The sequence below is a fragment of the Pagrus pagrus genome, assembly GCF_965226575.1.
Source record: "Pagrus pagrus genome assembly, chromosome: 24".
NCBI classification, from domain to species: domain Eukaryota; kingdom Metazoa; phylum Chordata; class Actinopteri; order Spariformes; family Sparidae; genus Pagrus; species Pagrus pagrus.
In genome coordinates, this window is record NC_140206.1 from 16,855,069 (window position 1) to 16,876,159 (window position 21,091).

The following is a 21,091-nucleotide window of genomic DNA, read 5'->3' on the forward strand; positions in this document are numbered from 1 at the left end:
TTCACATGAATATGAAGATGCAAAAGATTATGTTCTGATTATTATTCTGGCTGTACTAAGCTTCTTAAATATATTTTGTTAGAATGATCTCAGGTTAAGAATCTTCAACTTTTTATTTTTCTTATTAAAATAATTGTATTTTCTTTGTGCAAAATTGAGTAGCAAATTTGTGAAGTGCTTTCAAGACGGAAAAGACTGTTTAATTTTATCTTTGAGCGTGCTGAACTTTGTTGCTTCAGCCTCTGTTTCAATGTCACAACCTTCAGTTCAGACTGACCATGCTGAAAGTGTTACAGAAATGTCCAAATCCAGCCAAGTAGGACTGCTGTCGGGACTTTTCCAAAGTCACCTGACACAAGAGACGATCATGTGAAACTGCTATCATATTTATGTGAGGAAAAGATGGACAAAAAGTCACAGACAGTCATGGGACATACTGAGAATACTTATACTCCTTAGGGACGTAAAACTCGTAGAAAACAAAATTATCAGGGCATCATTTATTCCACTTTTGTATCATGAGTAAAATTATCTTAAATGTGACTTTTGAAAAGGTATCACATATGTTAGAGGAAGGAGTTGCAGTATCAGATAGTGTGTAATCAGTCAGAACTACTGCAGACACTTTGACTTTGTGGGTGGCAGTCTGGTGTGATAGGACAGAGTGTTTCACCAGGCTGACGCTTCACTGAAATGAGCTGTGTGAGGACTGTCCAGGGAGCCAAGGAGAGGTAAGAGATGGGAAAAGGGTCAATTTCATTTTTATGCAGCCAATCCAGAAAATGGAGCAGGGTAATAGACACACTTTAATTAGAATTCCAAAGTGGGATTCGCCTTCACATTAAAATATTTCTTGATGCAACTGATTTCCAAATTTAGCATGAAGGCAACGCTGAGCCAAACACTCAGGCCACTGGGACTGAGTGAACCAAGCAAGTTGCCATGGCTTTCCTAAAAACTGAAGCAGGTCTTTGTCTTGGGGGTAAAGACAAAGTACAGGAGGCAGATTTTCAGGATGAGAGGAGCTAGACTTCATACACACATCCACATGTACAACTCCATATACACACAGGATGATTGGTTTCCATTAAGACCAGAAATCTGGCCCTGAAGGCAGGATTATGGAAGGAAGACCCATTCTCTTTCTCCCACTCTCACTTGGCTTCCTCCCTTGGAGGCCCTGACCCTTCGCTCAATGTTTTTTCAACTTGTGCTTCACCCCAGAGGAGGATGATCTACCACTGCTGACTTTTTCAGAAGTAGCCGCTACATTCTTGGATCAGGACCCCTGACGAACAGCTACACAATATGGCAAGATGAAGAGAGCTCTTTGTCTGGGGGGCCTTATAATGGTCCCCCTCCCTGGACATGTCTGCTGATGTGCTAAGGGCAGCACAGCAGCATGCAGTCTCTGTCAGGACTGCAATACTTCAAAGCCTGCACTGATGAATGCTGGGAGAAGGTCACATTCCTGACACAAACTCAAAGCCACCTACTTTCTCCTACACGGATATGAAGCACATGGATTTAGGGGTGACGGTAAGCCGGGCTCACACAGGTAACATTTGAGTGGGACTAGAGAAAGGTGCTCCACATTAGTTAAAGCAGTGGTCAATCACTGGTTTCCTACAGGAATATCTCTATTTAAACTAAAATGATGTTTAATCAAATTTTATACAATAACTATCTGAACTATTATTAAATATTAAATATTTATCAAATAAACAAATCACATTTTCAGTTTTGTTCATAGGTGTCTCTGTGGTTTCTGCATCCACAACAATTCAATGGTGTTGAACAGAACTTGTTTAGAACTTGTTGTAGTGCTTAAAATTACTTTTAAATAAGACTGTCAGTCTGCACGAAGTAGTGGCTCTGTGGGGTCGTACTTCAGGACAGCAGTGCTTTGAACTAAAGGCTAAAGGTTAGCCTTGTTGGCCATATAAAATCTTCACAATTCAATATTCTAGACTAACAACAGATCTATCAAAATAATTATGTGTAATATGAAAGTCTATGTTCATAGTGATGAAAACACAAAATCATCACCAACTCTGCAGGTACCAGCTCTACAGAGTTTTTAGACTTTTTTGGTTCATTGTTTTGGTTTTAAAGCCAGCAGCTTTATTGCTTTGGCTCGCATTCAGCCTAATTACCAACAGCTGTTTCCAGTGAAAAACTTGCAAATAGACGCAAATTTGAGTGTGTTAGACTTTTAAATGTACAGTCGTACTGATAACACTTTTATGTGGACAAATATTTTTCTAAGAATAAGACATCTGCAGAGCTTATAGAAAGGTCCAGAACAAAAGTATCTATTTTCCTTAAGAACATTATTATAAATGTGAATCAATAATTTTCAAATATTTGTCGGGTCCAAAGTGATTGTTTGTTCGTCTCTGTAAGAATTCTGATAGTTGGTTCCACGTTCTAACAAGGTTTGTCAGCCAGTAGTGTAACGCTGTTGGAATCACGTAGTATCTGTGTTTCGTCAGCGATCAAAAGTCTTGGTAGTTGCCGGTTTGTGGAAAAAAACGTAAGAATGGCTCAGTTCTACAATATGCACCCAGCATACTGTACTGCCCTCACGTTATCTAGCTAGCATTAGCAACTTTAAGGTTCACTAGATAGCATTAGAAATGTTAGCAACATTAGCTAGTGCACAAACTGGCAGCTACATGAGAGATTATTCAAACAACAGCGGTACTATAACGTGAATGCAATGGACGTGGGGAGATGCAAAGCCACATTTAGTGGCTGAACGTTATCAATAACATCTTCAAGTTATAAAGTATGATTAAATGTCATATAATACATATATTTACATTCATGTTTAAACTGTCTATGATGGGTTTACCAATCGTCTGCCTGGCTGATTATGTGAACCAATATTCAGCAGTTTTCTGGTTATTAGAGTGTTTTTAAATCCAATTGCTGATAAAAGAAATTACTTTAAAAATGTGCTACTTTGGCTCTGATGCAGCATGTAATCTTCAAAGTAACTCAAGTTATCAAATAAGTGTATCAAGTAAAAGGTACAATATTTGCATCCAAAATGTAGTGGAGTGGAAGATAGATAAGGATAAACTAGCAGAAGAGATACTCAAGTAAAGTCCATCAAAACTGTACTTATTGTACAGTACTTCAGTAAATGTACTTGATTACATTACATCACTATCTACAGGTAAATATACTGCTAGAGGGCGTTGTTTCCTGTACTATAAGAATTAATTATTTTATGTATATTGGGTGAACTGGCCCTTTAAGGAGGGTTTCACAGGAGAAGGTAAGTGCTCTACATACTGCATCATAGGCAAGCGGTTTTTGAGAGGAAACAGAATACTTGCATTTTATGTTTACTTTATGCATGAAAAGAGTCAAAAATAAAAATGAAAGTTCTTAAATGTTGCCAAAATTACCAAGGAGTTCAGGCTGGGCCATGGTAGTTGGTTTAAACCATTAACATCTCAATCATAGAATATCACCTCGTGTGTCCCTTCTCAGTCAATGTTTAAGTCAGTCTCACCTGCAGGCTTGTTCTCTCACAATGCCAATAAGGCACAGACATTATTATTCATCGCGACTGACTCAGAACATTAGAATGAAGCAGAGTGCTTTCTAACAGGGATCAGCGTCATTGTTCTTCATCTACAACAATGATTCCCATTCACAGATTAATTTGTCGCAGCTCTGCAGTATCCAATAAGCACACAATGAATAGATTTCCCACACTGAGACAATAACAGCAATATGATTAATTGAATAATTCCTTCGTTGCAAGAACACAGGCTCCTCCACTGCTCTGTACTCTCACTCACATTTACTTGCAGGGCTGTTAGGTTGGATTGCATCACTAGTGTACAGGTGTTCATGTTATTGTGTCATTTTGCTTTGTTTTGAGAGATGATCATCAGGCTAATTCCAGTCACGTGGAGACTTGCTCAAAGTGTTCATTGTCTGTGCTTCACAGAGGGAGATTTTCACCTGTGTGTGTGTGCTTTGTGTTTGTGTGTGTGAAGTTAGAACATGAGAAATTCTTTCTGCAGACATTCCTCTGATCTCTCAGAGACCCCACCCCCCTCTCTCTCAACAACACCACACAATTCGAGATAAAGTGTCTTTACTTTCCAAATGGCCTATAATCTGGTTGCTCTTTAACAGAGGTGATGTTCAGCGCTGCTTAAGTTCAGTTGCTCTGGTGGAGGAGAGCGCCCCCTGGTGCTTAAAATGGGTGGAGTGTGGTATATACTGTACACTTCAGCACTTACCCAGCCAGCATTTCAAAGATGAGGATGCCCAGAGCCCACCAGTCCACCGCTCGGCCGTGACCTTTGCTTTGGATGACTTCAGGAGCCAGGTACTCAGGAGTGCCACACAGAGTCCAGGTCCTGATCGCACAGAGAGGGACAAAGGGTTAAACGTTATACCTCTATTTCCAAGAGGCTTCATCTATTATTTATGAGCCATATGTTTGAGGTTGTGCTTAAATGATTTGTCGATTAATCCATTGGTCAACTGAGCATTATCAGCGAGTATTTTAACAACCAGTAAATCATTAAGGCAATTTATCCGGATGTCCTGTTAGCTTTTAGTGTGTTAGTGGGCGCCCCATTCCTGCAGGCTGAGTGAAGTTGTTTATCAAGCACAAATCAAACATTCTGTGTTGCAACTTCTCCGATGTGACGATTAGACTCTTTGCTCTGTTTTATATCATTAACTGAATATCTTTGGGTTTAAGACAGTTAGAAATTGACATGATTAATGTATTAACCATAACTTACAGATATTACTCGTGTATGTATGCTCATGTCACTTCATTACGAATATTATATTATTAGTATTAATATATTATTATTATATATTTCCTAGAAGCTGGAACAATAAAACATTTGGAATTGTTAAAGATAAGATGACATAAAAACAGTGATGATTTTGCCCTTGTGGTTTTTTGTATGCGATTAACACAATATTTGAGTACTTTCAAACAGAAAGCAAATATTACATGGTGAAAAAGTGACATCACTGTTTTTTCAAGGCAAGGTTGATTTTTCTCGCTGTGAATGAAGGCATCAACCAATGTTATTGTGCGATCATGACAATGGTAGACCTGTTGATTGTTTGTCATCACGTTGTATGATACAACAAGGGGCACACAATTAGTAAGACGATGTGGAAAAGGTGATTTGGGATGAGTAACCTGTGCTCCTTGCACAGACAGACTGATGGGTATGTGGGATTTACTGACGAGGAACTGAAGCACTTATATCCATCTCTGCTCTCTACAAATCCACCAGGCTACTGGGATAAAAACAGTCATTCTACCTTACAGAACATGGGTGTTGCTGGTCTACTGCTGCCTCGATCGGCTATTTTTAATATTTCTCTGTTTCAGTACTCATTTTCCACAGTATCGATATTGATACCAGCTACGCTTTCCCACTCTCTTCTCTCCGACAGCAAGTTCACACGCACACCGCTGCAGTGCCCATTTAGACCTGCCTCCTCACACCCAATTACCTTAAGTTAGAAATTTCAGTATTGTGGCAACACTATTTGAGTTTCAACTCACTAATACACGTTAATGGACCGCACCACATCAGCCTGGACCAGAGCCCCTGATACAGGCAGCTGAAACAAGTGAATGCGACCTCTCTCTATGTATCAACAATCAATCAGTGCTGCAGTACTGAGACCCTCGGGTGCCCTCTTGAAGCTCTGCAAGCTGGCGCTGTTTTTCTGTGTGTCCTGCTTGGTCTGCAGAACGTCTCATTTTAAAAGGTGCATTAAAAAAGGTACAATATGTAAGAAATGTAATTAAGAAAAAAAAAAAACGAAACAAAGGAATTTGCTGTAATACCACTCCAAACACCCAGTCCGGACCAGCAGCTGCGCGGCTAACAGAGCTAACTACTAAAACGGCAGCTACATTTTGCGGGAGTTAACGGCAACTAAGGCGATATGCTGCTCTCCAATTTCTTTGTCACACATATTCAAGAGGTGGCAAATTTTTATATATTACTGTGTCACAAATTCACATGTTGTAGTATACAACAGCAAATTTGCTTTGTAGCTAATGTAAATAGTTTTGATGTGTCATATAGACAGGCGAGTGTTTTGCATAAGTGTTTGTCTGTGTAAAGGCCTTTAATCCGTCTTGTTTTCAATATACTGACGCTCGTATTTAGGACATTTCTGAAATGGGGAAAGCACTGCCAGAAATAAGTGCAATTATCTTTAAATGATTTGGAAATATGAGCAATTTAAAAATTGTATCAACATTGCAAAAAGTAGGTTGCTTACATTAATATGTAATGTTCAGAACCTCTTTTCTGCCTATGTAAACATATAGGGTCACGTTGTGAGCGTTTTGAGCCACTACTCTCTGACACATGATAAATGATAGCCTCTGCTCGCTCTGTATCTGTACATTACACACCGTTTGTAAAAAGAAAGTCTCCAATTGCACGGGGAAGACGACCCCTGTAGGTAAAGTGAGCCTTCCATGCCACCTGACCCAGCTGTGTCATATTTTATAGTACTATGAGGATATGGGAGCTCTGTGTGGATACAGCAGTAATAGATCTGGAGGTGTCAGTCTGTATTGGCGAGGTGACCACAGGATGAAAGTGTAATGAGGGCGAGAGTCCAAATACAAGTACAGGACAATAAGTGAAGGATGCCTGTCGAGCGTGAACAATAACAGGAAGTCTAAAGCAGATTATTTGCCTCTGGCTGACAGAGCAGCTGACTGACACTTTGTGTATGTGTAACAAACATGCACGGTGTTCTCTGTGAAATCCACTTGTCCTCTGATGAAGAGCACTTGGCCCGCCGCCAGCCTTTCATCGTCTGTCACCGATATCACCTGGGTAATGACCTCTTTCGGCCAGTTGCCATGGTGACGGTAATTTGTATGGAAATGATGTTGGTCCTGATGGTGGATGAGGAGGCTGCTGACGATGGGGGAGTAAAGCATGGGGTATGGAGGAGGCGTGTTCGCGGTGGGAAGAAGACACACGTGCTGCTGATCTTCAGGGTGGCATGTGTCATCATAAAGAGCCTCTGGTTGAAATGTGTTGGTGAGTTTGTCTGCCAGCAGGGGACGCTGTGGCAGCACATGGAGCACTGGGCTGTGATGATGCTCCATGACATCCTGAACAGGGAAAAGTACAAGAGAGCTTGTGGCAATGAGGCGGTTGTCTTCCTATCCCAGGCTATTCTGCTGCCCTCCATTTATATAAGTGAGTCACTTGCACATCAGAGAGGTATCTACTCCCCATCTGTTTTGCTCTCCCAGTCTGGGGGAAAATGTAATCTTACTCCATTATGTTTACATGTCAGCGGGGGTCAACGCAGCGCTGGGTGAAACGCTTGGGAGAAACACTGCAGTAAGTGAGGCTGCAGTGCAGATATAAAGCCGTCTCTTCTCCTCTACAGTGCATCTTTTCAATTCTGCCGAGGTCGCCGGGAGGCCTCGCCCACTGGATATCTAATTCACACTAAATGACATCAGTCGGGGGAAGTTTGTCCTTCAGTGGCACTGCCAGGGGTTTCTTGGAGTTGGGAGGATACCCTCAAATTCCCAGAAGAAAATATGAGCTTTTCAAGGACACTGAACACACAAAGGACATGAGCAGGATGGCTTTTCCTCATTCCTTTTATATTTATTTGCCCACAGTTAATAGATGTCAGCATCAACTAACAATTTAATCATGTAATGAAGGAATGGGCCAAACTAATTAAATAAAAAGAGAAAATGTTATGTTTTTACCCAATCAGGCAAAAAGAAAGAGCTTGAGGATTCATAAGCACCAAAGAAACGACTTCCTGCCTCCCTCTCTCCAACAGCTCTGTGTCTTATGTGTGTCTTTGTAGTCTTGACACGATGAATCATACAAATAGGTTTTGAAGAGAACTTTAAACCCTTACTACTTTCTCACATCGGCATACCTAACCAGCTGCTGTCGCTGTAAGATTCACAATTCCCACAACTTCCAATCCCACCATCAGAAACTCCATCAGGAAGGGGTTTCAGGCGCTATTAGACAATCCAAGAAGCAAGTCCTTTTAGACATATTGAGGGCAGGGATTCAGTCTGTGAAGGGAGGGCTTCTTTGGTGGGACAGTGAGACACTGATAGTCAACCCAAGAAGTTCAGTTGGAGTAAAAGATGAATGTGTTTAAACGCTAATCAGATGCCAAAACACTGCACAGCAGTTTGTTTTAATCACGGACAGAGGACATCTCTGGAAAGGTCACAGGGAAAACCTCTTTTAACTTTCATCTCAACGATCACAGCATTCATGTTAAAAGTAATCAACCACAAATGCATTTGCATTTATTTGATTGGCCGATTTCAAGCAACTTCTTATGAATTAAATTATACTAAATTAGTTATTGAAGTTTGAATTACCTCCACCAAGGAGGTTATGTTTGCTTGTTTGGGGTTTCAGCAGGATTATACTAAAACTACCTTATAGATTTCCACAAAACTTGGATAAAAGATGGGCCCAGACATTGCAAGATGTTTTTCAACATTTCTCAGGGAATAATGCACGGATCTTGATGAAAAAAATCAGACATATTTATGTGGCTGGCATCTATGATCAATTTGATGCAGATCCTAAAAAAAAATCCTGATCTAGCAATACTGTAACAAATAGGGATAGAAACCTGCAACTACTGTAGCCAATCTTCAGCTTAGATAATGGGAATTCAAAAAGACCAATAGATCTTTCATAGTTATAGAAGCATATGCAAACGGATATGAGAGGTTTTGGTTCACATCCAGATCTGTGGGCAGAGTAAACTAGACTATGCTCTAATGACTCAGCCCCTGTTATGACCCTCTGATGTAAAATGTTTTATGTTAGGAGCATTTCTAAAATCTTCAACCACTAATTTCCTGTAAATGAAAGAACAGGTTCAAGTCTTTAAAGAAAGGAGAAAGTTTCTGTCTCCTAAACTGAAACTGATGCAACCAGTCGAAAATCAATACAAGTGTAACTGTGCCCTGAGAATGAATCCTGAGGAACAGGATGACCTCCAGACTACACCAAGCCCTAGATGTGTTTCTTCCAAGTTCAATTCCAAGTTGAATCAGGATTTTCCGCCCAATCCACAATGTACAAATAGAAGATAAATCAAAGTGTAGCTTGCTCAGTGCAGCCTGTGAGAGCATGTACAGTATGAGCTCAGATGTACAGTGTGGACTGACAGCTGCTTTATCATTCACCTCCTACTGACAATCAATCAAACATCAAACACCGTGAACTGAGAGCGGAGCATCTCCAACTGTCATTCAGAGCAGCCACACACTCTCCAGGAAGATACGAGAGAGAAGGCAATTGTACTAACACGCAAAGAAATAAAGAAGTTTGTTTTAAGGTACAAGTATCAAAAAAAGTTGCAATTCATAAACATTTGAAAAGTTCTGATGGAAACTAGAGGTGTGGAAGTTTCTCGATTATAAGATGCATCGCGATGTGGACGTGGAAGATTCTGCATCGATGCAGAGACTGAGCATAACTGAGAGTCTGCAGCTTATGTTGATTGTTGATTGTCCAGCCTCAGCTGGATAATAAAGCTGTGTTGCACCATTGCTCCCATGCTTTGAACTGTGGGCGGAAAATTAGGCTGACGTTACCTATGTAGAAGGTATGTTGGAGGGGGGCAGAAATCATCTGCAAGAATATAAAAACTTGCCAAGTATGTTTTTAAACTGACCTCTCAGGGCACATGTCAGATTTTAAGAACTTGCTGAAAAGCACAAATTGGACAAGACCCACGCTGCGCGTGACTTCTGCCTAACAACAATTATTAACCACATTAGTCATTTTCACCTGAAGCTAACATCTGCAGCCATAAATAATAACTGTTACAGCAAGCCCAGCTAATCAGTCACGATCTGAGGAGGCGCTTCCAACTTACCATTCAACTCTGAGAGAGGTGTGCAGACAAACGTGTAAGGCACTGCAGATGGATAAATGTTTTGTTTTTGTGATGTTTATGTATTGAAAAGTTGCAGCTTTTATTTTGTAGACTGCTGTAGTCTGATTGTTGGAAGGACTTTCTGAATAAAAGGTGAATTTAAATGACGAAAAGAAGCCATGTGCAGTAATGTAGATCACTGAGATGCATCAATAATCATTTTGCATTCGAATCGTTGACAGCTGAATCGTAATCGAATCGAATCTTGAGGCCAGTGAAGATTCACACCTCTAATTGAAACACCTGTAACCCAGTAGCATATCATTTGTACATATGCTTCATTACATAACAGTGCAGGTCATTTTCCTTGTTGGTCTAATGTCTGAGTAAACGCTAGAATCACACTGACATAAATGTCGACGGCAGTCTGATGAGGTCAAAACTGTGACGAGTTTAAACAAAACTGTCGTACTAACGCAAAGGCTGCAGTACCACAATGTTATACACAGGAGATAATGCAGATTAAATGCACATCTTGTTCCACAAACTTCAATGTAATAAATGTATGACAGACTTCATTATAATGTCTCCTATACAAAGAAAATAAAACCAGTTAAAATGGCTCTGTGGAACTTCTGTGTTGTGCTGGAAGTCGCTCGTTAGTTTATGTAAGCGGACCCCATTTCTAAACTAATGTAAGCTACTGTTGCTCTCTATTAGCAGAGTGGAGAGAGGCTCTGAGATGAGGCACTCGAGAACGTGCATAAAGTCACATCCTTTTTGACTCAAACTTTACATAACATTACAATCTGCTCACATACAGTCAATAAAAATGACTACAAGTAAGTTGCTCCAAATAGTTACTTTGAGCCCCTTTATTAACTATGAAACATTTCATAAGCCAACTGAGACAAATCTTGTCTTAAAAAAGTCATTTTAAAAAGTACGCAGTGAGTATGTGAGTTTTATATACATGACACTAGCGAATAGGACTTAACTTAAAGTTAAGTTACTTAATGTCCATCTATGCTTATGCACTGTCAAACTTTATCTAATAAATGATGTCTGGTTATGTCTGAGTAGAGGATAAAGCCATATTGGATTTTTATATAATGGACACCTCTGAATGACAAAAGACAATCACTTTAATAGACAGATGTATGAAAAGGGCTTTACTATAAGCTCTGCAGTAAGGGCAATGATCCCATGTGTTTAAGGTTAATAGAACCTATTTTATTTAAACATTATTTGTTAAATGAAGATTTCCCTCTCATCTGCAAATCAATAGGGCTACAGCTAACATTTATTTTCATAATCTATCAATCTGCCAATTAGTTTCATGATCAATCAGTTTATTGTTTAGTCGATAAAATGTCCAAAAATTGTTACATTTAAGAATCTGGAACCAGGAATTGTTGACATTTTGCTCGAAAAAGGGACTCAAACAATTCATCAATTATCAAAATATTAGACTATTATTTTCCTATTGGTCGACTAATCAAGTAATTAGCATTGTTGCAGCTCTACAAATCATGTAAAATCATGAGTCTGATACTCCTAAAACTATTTTTAAGATTTCTTGTATGACTGAAATTTAGGCATGCAGCTAAACATAATATTACTCATCTGAACAGCTTATCAATTAATCTGTTGATTATTTCTTTGAAAAATTAAGCATTTAGAAGTTTAGTCTCTAAATTGTCAGAAAGTAGTGAACAATACTAATCACAAGTTCCTAGTGCCAAAGACAATTAGCACTGATTGACCTGAATGTGACTCTGTCCTGGGAATTACCAATGTTATTCGGTCGGCACCCTTAAAAGTACTAAGTTCATTACCCAACTGGTAATGGCTGGTACCAAGTTTATATTATGAACAAGTTGTTATTAGCTCCTTAAAGGACCTATTTGAAGGATGTATGAGAAGTTGATTTTTCAGTCCCATTCCATCTCGTCAAATAATGACGCTCTGTGTTGCCGACTCGTAAAAAACTGACGCTTTGGGATTAAAGGGCGGGTCAGCCGCCATCCCAAACCGTCAGTTTTTAAAGAATTCCAAATCCAGATTGAGAACAAACAAATTGAGATTTAAAACTAACTCTGGGCAGCTCTTTTTTCTCAGACTTAGAACTGACTTGTCTGATCTCAGACTGAAAATCAATCACCTCTTAAATCCATTCTTAAACTCCATAGATGCAGAAAACTTATTACCCCATTTTTGTTATCCCTTTTCTGAATATCTCCCCTTGCTTATCCTCTATTCACCATCAATTTGATTAGTTTCAGCTCATTTTAACTTCCTTATAAATCACTCTGTTATCAAAATCAATGCTATTTCTATCACCTGTCAGAGAGCTTCTTAGCGAAGCCGAAGTCGGTCAGGCGGATGTGTCCTTCACTGTCCAGCAGGATGTTCTCAGGCTTCAGGTCGCGGTAGACGATTTCTTTGGAGTGGAGGTACTCGATGGCGCATACAATCTCAGAGGTATAGAAGAGGCCAGTGAGGTTGCTGAAGCGCCCACGGCTGCGTAGGTAGCTAAACAGCTCACCGCCTGGCACGTAGTCCATCAGCATGTAGAGGAAGCGCTCATCATGGTAGGTCCAAAACCTGAGAAATAACAGGACATAAAGGTAAAAAAAACATGGAGACGGTTATATTAAAGTCTTTTTAGGAAAAAACAGAACATTGAGTTGCTTTTCAGTCCGCAGTTGTCCAATGTGTCCATCGGAAGGTAAAAGTGTTAAAGTACTGTCTGACGAGTTGAGGAAATCAGATAAAATGAGAGGCTGTATCAGTCTCTGGCTCTTTTATCCCCCAGTGTGGTTTGGAGCAGTGTGCAACAACTATTTCAGCGGGAAGGGCACTTCAGAGGAATAAAAACAAGAGAGCACTGTCACTGATGAAGATGGAGGAGGCTCCAGTGTTTTCCATAAGTGCTGGCTGCTGGCCACAGAGACGATTACTGACTCTTTCTTACACTGCTATTTTATCTCCACACTTCCCTTTTGCTTTTTCCTGCTTTCTCATGCTATAGATAACCTCAATTTATTTCAAAATAATACGATAGTGCATATACAACCTTGTGCATATGTTATGTTGTCAATCAACAATCATCAGATAACTGCTCAAAATCCACACAGTTATGTCTTTTTTATGATGCTCTTTGTTTACTTGAATCCTTATTTACAATAGATTAGTTACCAACTGATAAAAAGGCCAGCTAATATTAGCTCAATGCAAATAAATTCTAGTAAGTACATAAATGTCAAAGATGTGTTTGAGGTCAACTGGAAACTGTTTCAGTTTCATAGTTTGTCCACCACAGAGCACTGACTACTGACGTGAATTCTTACACTGTAAAATGTGTCACTCCGAACATATATTGGTCACAATGCTCTAATCAAATCAAATCAATTTAGTTTATATAGCCCAAAATCAAAATCACATTGCCTCAGTGGGCTTCCTCTGTCCTTAGACTCTCGATTCGAGTGAGGAAAAACTCGCCATACTGAGAAAAAACAAGACGATCATGTTTAAACACACAGCAGGTCATTTCTGCCACCAGGGCTCTCTCAATCCAACAATACAAAAGTAAGTAAGTAGTGTGAGATCATGGGAGCTGTCTTTTTTACATCCACCATTGTTGATGAAAACGCATCTACGTGACACGGGCGGAAATGTTCACAGACGAGGTAATGTTTTAAACTTACAGTCACGTTATGTTTAGTTTGCCTACTTGCTTCCTTACTCTCTGCCTTTCTGCTGGAAGTTATAGTGATGGGACTAAATGAAACACAGTTAACTTAAACAAAATTACAGACTTCTCTGGGTTTGAACACTGTTGGAAATGTTTGGGATAATGTCAGCTCACAACTCAACAAAATATATTACAAAGGTCTTGGTGTTCTTAGACTTTAATTTGACATGTTATATCTTTAAGGAATCCTTATCGAAAATGTTGTTTTTGTCAAATGTTAGTATCCATGTCAATCTGCTTTACAATAAATCATATACCATTAATCATATACACACATTTAATTGTTTTACGATTACGAGGAAATTACACTTGTGGTGGTTAAAACAAAGCCAGAGTTGTTGGAATTATTTTGTGAGATTCATGGAATGTTTTTACTGTAACAGCCCTTGCGCTGTTCAACAATACACAAGCTGGCAAGGGCACGACACCATTATCGCAACTCTAACAAGTTGATTAATGAGCTGTCAATCAATTACACATCAGAGTCTGTGCCCTGGGGAGAGAACTTTTCTATATTTGGAAGCTTTCCAAAGCCAAGATGTGTACCAGGAAATAAGATAACATAAACATTACGGTCAAGAAATAGATGGGAAGCAACACACATGATCAAGGAGTGAAACTGTTGGCCAGACCACCAACACAAATAACAGCTATCTACACATTCAAGATTTAGAGTTTCCTCTAGCTTTGATCACAGCTATGATAGCATCAGAAGGCTGTGAGGTTTCTGTCATCCATCTGTTAGACTCAAGAGCAGAAGGAAGGAAACAGAGCTTCAAACTGCAGTTATTTGAGCTATTTGAAATCTACAACACAACTAAAGCTGCAAATAGTGAGCCTTATTCTATTTGTTTCATCTAATATAATATAAATATAACAACTCAAACCCAAAACGGCTCTCAATATACTGTGTATGGCTTTCTCTAACGTTGATGCCCTATATGTACAGGAGTCCTTAAATAATAACAGCGAGTGTAATCTAACGTCATATCATACTGTGCTGTCGAAGGTGGTACAAGGTTGAGGTGACCTTAACATCTCACCATGCATTTGAAAACATCTGTTCATTTTCTGCACTGTACAGACCCCGTTAAACGCTCTGTAGAAACTACTATAATATCATCAGGCAACACAAGACTATTTATTTAATAACCACTGTGTTGATGAAAGGAGAAATATGTTAGCCATATTCTCAAGACTGTTTGCTATATTGAAAATGACACCGAAACTACCACAAAGAATACATGGGAGAAACTTTTGGAAGTTGTTATTCTTACAAGAAATGCAAAAGAAATTTGCTCAGGGATAAGAGAAATTATCACCTAAGTACAGCATATGCTCTGGAGAAACAGTTGCAGTATTTTATTACACCAAATAAAGTCCAATATGACTGATCTGTGGACAGAATCATGCTGATTTCCCTCCTCTGCTCCTTAAGTCTTTAAATTATATTGGATTTATATCAGTGGGGAAATTTACTCTATTAGGGACATTTTTTATCAGAATAGGTCTTTGATTCATATTATTATGAATAATATCTGCTGAGACAGTGGACAATGAAGGTCCATATTTCATTAGATTAAAAAACACAGTTGCTTTAAATGAAAAGTTCAACATTTAAGGAAGTAATCTTACTTATTTTCAAAAGCGAGATGAGAGGCTATGTGTTTGGTATGGAGCTGGAGCCTAGCTTACTGTCACAGTGAGGCTGCCAGGTTTGGGTCATCATGTCTGTGCAGTGACCACAATCAAAACCTGTGCTTATAGACTGTGGCACATCAAACGGCTCTACTGGATGGATACACTGTGATACACACTTTCTCTTCAGATACAACTCCATGCGCTTCCAGAAGTATCGAACAACTCTCCAGCTTTGGGCGGTATCAGCAAGTGGAGGGAGGCAAGTGTAATAGTTCAACAATGGTGTGACCAAAGAGTTGGTGTTAGGCTTCAGTTGGCAGAAAACACCACCTAAGCCTATTTCCATCAAGGCGTTTGCTACACTGCTCAGAGATACTGTACCTGGGAGGACACCGGACACCAAGTTGGACTTGGCTAAGAAACCTGAGGTTGTGTACAAGAGGGGGCAGCAATGACTATACTTCCTGTGGAGGCTCCATTCAATGTCTGCAGCACTATGCTGATAATTCTGGTTCTAATACAATGTTCTTTCAGCCTGAGATAGCTGGTGCTATTTCTGTTGCTGTTGTGTGTGCTGGGGCAGCAGAGTGAGGGTAGTCGACACCAACAGAATCAGCAGCTCATCAGAAAGGCTTGCTCTATCAAGAGGATTGAGGTTGATTCTTTGGTGTGTCCGAGTCGAGGATTCAGCACAAACAGCAGACTATAATGGGCAATGATTCCCACCCTCTCCACGATGTGCCAGTACTGCAGAAGAGCGCCCTCAGCATTAGACCGTTACTGCCACAATGCACCACAGAAAATCCTTTCTTCTTGTAGCAATCAGATTTTACAATTCATATATCTCTTGTCTAAAGATGGACAGCAGAAGCACGGGGAGCTGAGGAGGTTCCTTAGGCTGGAAATAGACTCTGGCTGTTTATTCCTTTGGAAGCTCTGGCTCTGCCCACGGCTGTCTCCTCAAGAGCTCCCCAGCTCCAGCAGCTGCCTGCCAGTTAACGCTGACAGGGTCACTCGTTAATCCAAAACACCGGCATTTGTCCCACTACTCTGGTCTGGTAGTCCAATTAACTGCACAGCAAGCCATATCATTTGTCCAGTTTTTGCAAGAAAAATTCTCCAAAAGGCATCAGCATATAATACACAGTGGAGAGGTGAACATCAGTCCAGCAGACAGTTTGCGGCTTGCTGTCACTCAAAGCTGCCACGCACTTAGTTATGCAGAGCTTTAACCCTAACTATTGATGAAGGTTCTCAGTCATCCAGGTCATGGTAATTCTAAGTGCCATATCGTAGGCAACTTTTCAAGTCCAGTTGCCTACGATACAGCACTTAGAATTCAATCATTAATATAATTTAACAAAGGGAGCTTTATAAACTACCCCCCGTATGGAAATTAGCTTAAGAGACCAAAACTGTAAACATGTTTTTTGCTGTAAGGTTGAGCATTTTAACATGGAGCTCTTTGGGAATTGAATCACTTTTGAAACCGGCCTCCAGTGGCCATTAAAGGAACAGCACTTTCTGGCACTTCCACACTGGCTGTGGCTCAGGGGTAGAGCCAGCGTCTTGTCATTGAAAGGTTGCTGGTTCGATTCCCCTGGTCTGCATGTTGGGCAAGATATTGAACCCCAAAACTGCTCCTGACGTGCTGGTCAGCACCTTGCATGGCAGCCACCGCCATCAGTGTATGAATGTATGAATTAATGTAAGTCGCTTTGGACAGAAGCATCTGCTAAATGCCCTTAAATGTAAATGGCTTCATTTTCCAGCCCTGGAGGTTGCTGCTTGGGGGACTCAAGCCTCCATTTCAGCTCTGTTCTTTTCGATTGTCCCTCTAGATTACTGTCTCACCATGATTTACAATCATTACAGTTCTCGGATTTATCGGACAAAATGTGCATAATGTGAAATATGAAGAAAATAATGAAATGTGAATTAACCATATAAACTTGATGTTGTGCTTACATAGCTATACACCACTTCTCATGCATATCTATGATCCATACCGTTATATTTGGCATTGTGTATATTTTGAATTTGATACTTAATAAGTTATATTTGCACTCGTTCCTACTGCTGTACAATTTCTTATCTTATATTGCGTTAATTTGATTATCTACACAGTGCAGGGGACTTAGCAGTAGATATTTATAGGGTTGTCACAAGAACCGATACTTCGGTACCACTTCGATGCCGACACGAAAAAAATAATTCGATACTTGCTTTTTTCTGGTAACGTCAGAACCGAATATACAACTTTTCACTCGGCGAGCCGTGTCGATTCTTGGCGGAACTGACGGGGGCAGTATACGCGTGTGAGCAGCACAGAGCAGTCAGCGGCGCTGAAGAAGGAAACCTGCCGTCTTAGAAAGAAATGGCCTCAGCAAGTGAGAGTGAAAGCACAACACGTCGGCTCGTCGACAAGACAGGTATTAAGAGTCGCATGTGGAAATATTTTGCATTCGAGGCGGATGAATACGGAGCAATTCTAGACTCAAACAAGCCGACATGCAAACAGTGCCTCAGAAGTTTTCAAACGAAAGGAGGAAGCACGTCAAACATGGCCAGACACCTCAAAGACAGGCACCACGACTTGTTTAGAGAATTCAAGTGAGTTTCGAGTGAGTTTCCGTTTACTATCACTGTTGTGTCACGTCATACGTTAACCCGAATATGCCTACGTTCCGTCATCTGGGCATGAGAGTCAGCTGGGGCGTAGGCTTCTACTCTCGCTCAGTCGCTCACTCATGTAGATGTTTAACGTAATGTAACGGTACGGTCTGCGTCATTATACGTAAGGTGACATGATGAGATACTGGCTTTTTTCTGGTAACGTCAGAACCGAATATACAACTTTTCACTCGGCGAGCCGTGTCGATTCTTGGCTGAACTGACGGGGGCAGTATATGCGTGTGAGCCGCACAGAGCAGTCAGCGGCGCTGAAGAAGGAAACCTGCCGTCTTAGAAAGAAATGGCCTCAGCAAGTGAGAGTGAAAGCACAACACGTCCGCTCGTCGACAAGACAGGTATTAAGAGTCGCGTGTGGAAATATTTTGCATTCGAGGCGGATGAATACGGAGCAATTCTAGACTCAAACAAGCCGACATGCAAACAGTGCCTCAGAAGTTTTCAAACGAAGGGGGAAGCGTCAAACATGGCCAGACACCTCAAAGACAGGCACCCCGACTTGTTTAGAGAATTCAAGTGAGTTTCGAGTGAGTTTCCGTTTACTATCACTGTTGTGTCACGTCATACGTTAACCCGAATATGCCTACGTTCCGTCATCTGGGCATGAGAGTCAGCTGGGGCGCAGGCTTCTACTCTCGCTCAGTCGCTCACTCATGTAGATGTTTAACGTAATGTAACGGTACGGTCTGCGTCATTATACGTAAGGTGACATGATGAGATACTGTCTGACAATCTCTTACCTTATGTTATTTAAACTAAAAGTACCTTTTGGCAGTTGGCAGCAGGTACTGCAATTTAAATTCTGTGCAAAAAGATGTTGAAGCACAGTGGTGTTAAATACTTGACAGTTTGAAGCAGTTTTCAATAAATTAGTGAATTTAAAAGTACATGGGTTCTGTTGTTTTTTTTAAAATTGTGGTATCGAATTAGTATCGAGAATCGTGGAAATTCACAGGTATTGGTATCGACTACTGAAATTCTGGTATCGTGACAACCCTAGATATTTATACTTTTTATTGGAATCAATGTCAGAATTCACAAGCAGACACTGAACTTTGACCTTTTTCATTGGAAAATTCACCCAGTAGACCGTGACCCCTGCCACCCCCAGTGTGTTTGTGGGTAATACTGGGGAGCACACTCACAGTCGGATGAGGAATGGGTGGTTGACCTCTGTCAGCACCTCCTTCTCGTTGTGGACGTGTTGCTCCTGCTTCAGTCGGATCACGTCGGGGATCTTCATCTGCTTCAGGGCGTAGAAGGCCCTGCTCTTCTTGTCCTTGACCAGGAAGACTCGGCCAAAAGTCCCTGTTCCTGAGGTGGGGGAGAGAGGGTGAGGATTAACCAATGTGACAGGAATCCAAAGCACACCGGGGAATTAGACCATGACAAACAACTTCTTATCTAATGTTCTGCATCTATTGATTATGTTTGGGTGCTGTGCTGTACCACACTGATGTTCAAACCTGTCATTTATCATTAATGCATGCAAAAATAAATATTCAGGGCAATCAGTGTCAGCCAATAATCCATGCACTCAATTAAAGCTCTTAGAATTCATTCATCAAAACCTGATCTCCTCTACAGCTGTAACTGATGATAACATCTTGAAAAATGACATCTTCAAATCTCTGATGAAAAATCCAAAATAGAATGATGAAATTCTGAATGTAAAATGACAGAATATGGTCAATTTGACATCTGAAGTAGTGTAGAGAAGGTTTTTTGCGGTGAGGTCAACCTGAAAAGTGACATGGGCACAGTGGCAGGTTTTGCAGGGTTTGTTTTGCATGATCTTTGGTAGAAGTTGAATCAGTCATCTGTATCATGTAATTATAAATCCCCTGGTAAGTTCACATTTGAAATTTGTAAACATGTAAAACAAAAAAACAAAAAACTGCTTTTATTTTATTTAATTATTTTTTATTTTATTTTTATTTTAAAACAGCCAACCAACATCAGCACTTAAGAAACAAACACTACACAGGGTTGTACAATGAAAAGCAAGCTGTGGTCCTTTTCAGAGCATGGATATCCAACCCTAACCCACCGGGACACAAAGGGCCAGGTAGTGTCAAAAAATTAGAAATAACTGTCATAAACAAGTTGAGTCTGGATGTAAAAAACAGAACGCCCATCAAGTTCGGGTCAGACTTGGTTACTGACGGGTTCAGGTTCAAAAAGTGGGCCAAGCCACACTCTAGCACTACTCATTACGTAAGGCTGGGTTAGAGCAGAGGATCAGTTCAACAGTCTCACAGCCTGAGGAAAGAAGCTGCTCTGTAGTCTGGTGGTACAGCAGTGGATACCTCTGTATCTGTTGTCAGATGAACAGACAGTGTCTTTTAAAAGTGATTAACTGTGAGGCTTGTAATCATTTCTACTAAAGGTTGCTTGTTGAGTGTTGACTGTTGACTGTGCGGATATTCTTTAGATAGACTAGAATAATCAATTTCCCTGTGGGATGGAGTAGACAACAGAAAACACTCTTGTCGACAGGAGTGATCAGACTGTTAGAGGAACCAGGTCAGGATGGGATGATGACGAGACAAAGGAGCAGACAGTAACAGTTGGGAATCCTTCAGGAGCAGGCGGGTTCAGGATAGAAAAAACAGGCCTCCTGAGGCTGAATGAATACAGATTTTGTGGCATTATATTGCCCTGAGCTCTGTGTTGTTGTTTTCCTCCTAAGATTGAGGAGAACCATTTGGCATTTCATTCCTGCAGTGTTGATGAGCAGTGAGGGAGACAATAAATGGCTGATGACAATATGTGATATAACAGCCATTCCGAGACAGACATGGAACTGCTAGAACTTCCTAATGAAATGCTGTCTGTCTCGTTCCTTTACCCACAATGAACCTTTGTCCCAGGCTTATTAGTGTTGCCATAGCAACAAACACCCTGCAATACACCATCTCTGTAAGGTGAATAACTCATTTCTCCGTAATGTCAAACTTTTCAAGCGATAAAAAACATTTTATGTAACTACATCTCTTGAAACATCATGTTGATTTTGAACGGGATCCCATAAAGCCAGTACAGGTTAGGTGAGGTGAGGCTGTTTTATAA

General features: G+C 40.4%; 1 protein-coding gene across 1 annotated transcript in view; it reads right to left on the reverse strand.

Annotated features, from left to right (window-relative positions):
- The window catches only part of prkx (protein kinase X-linked), a 48,750-nt gene that overhangs the window by 19,865 nt on the left and 7,794 nt on the right, over positions 1 to 21,091 (reverse strand). Inside the window, exons 2-4 of the mRNA XM_084347630.1 lie at positions 19,165 to 19,333; positions 12,274 to 12,537; positions 4,269 to 4,388 (exon numbers count right to left, since the gene is read on the reverse strand). Of these exons, the coding sequence (XP_084203756.1) occupies positions 4,269 to 4,388; positions 12,274 to 12,537; positions 19,165 to 19,333 (553 nt within the window). The remainder of the gene's footprint in view (positions 1 to 4,268; positions 4,389 to 12,273; positions 12,538 to 19,164; positions 19,334 to 21,091) is intronic.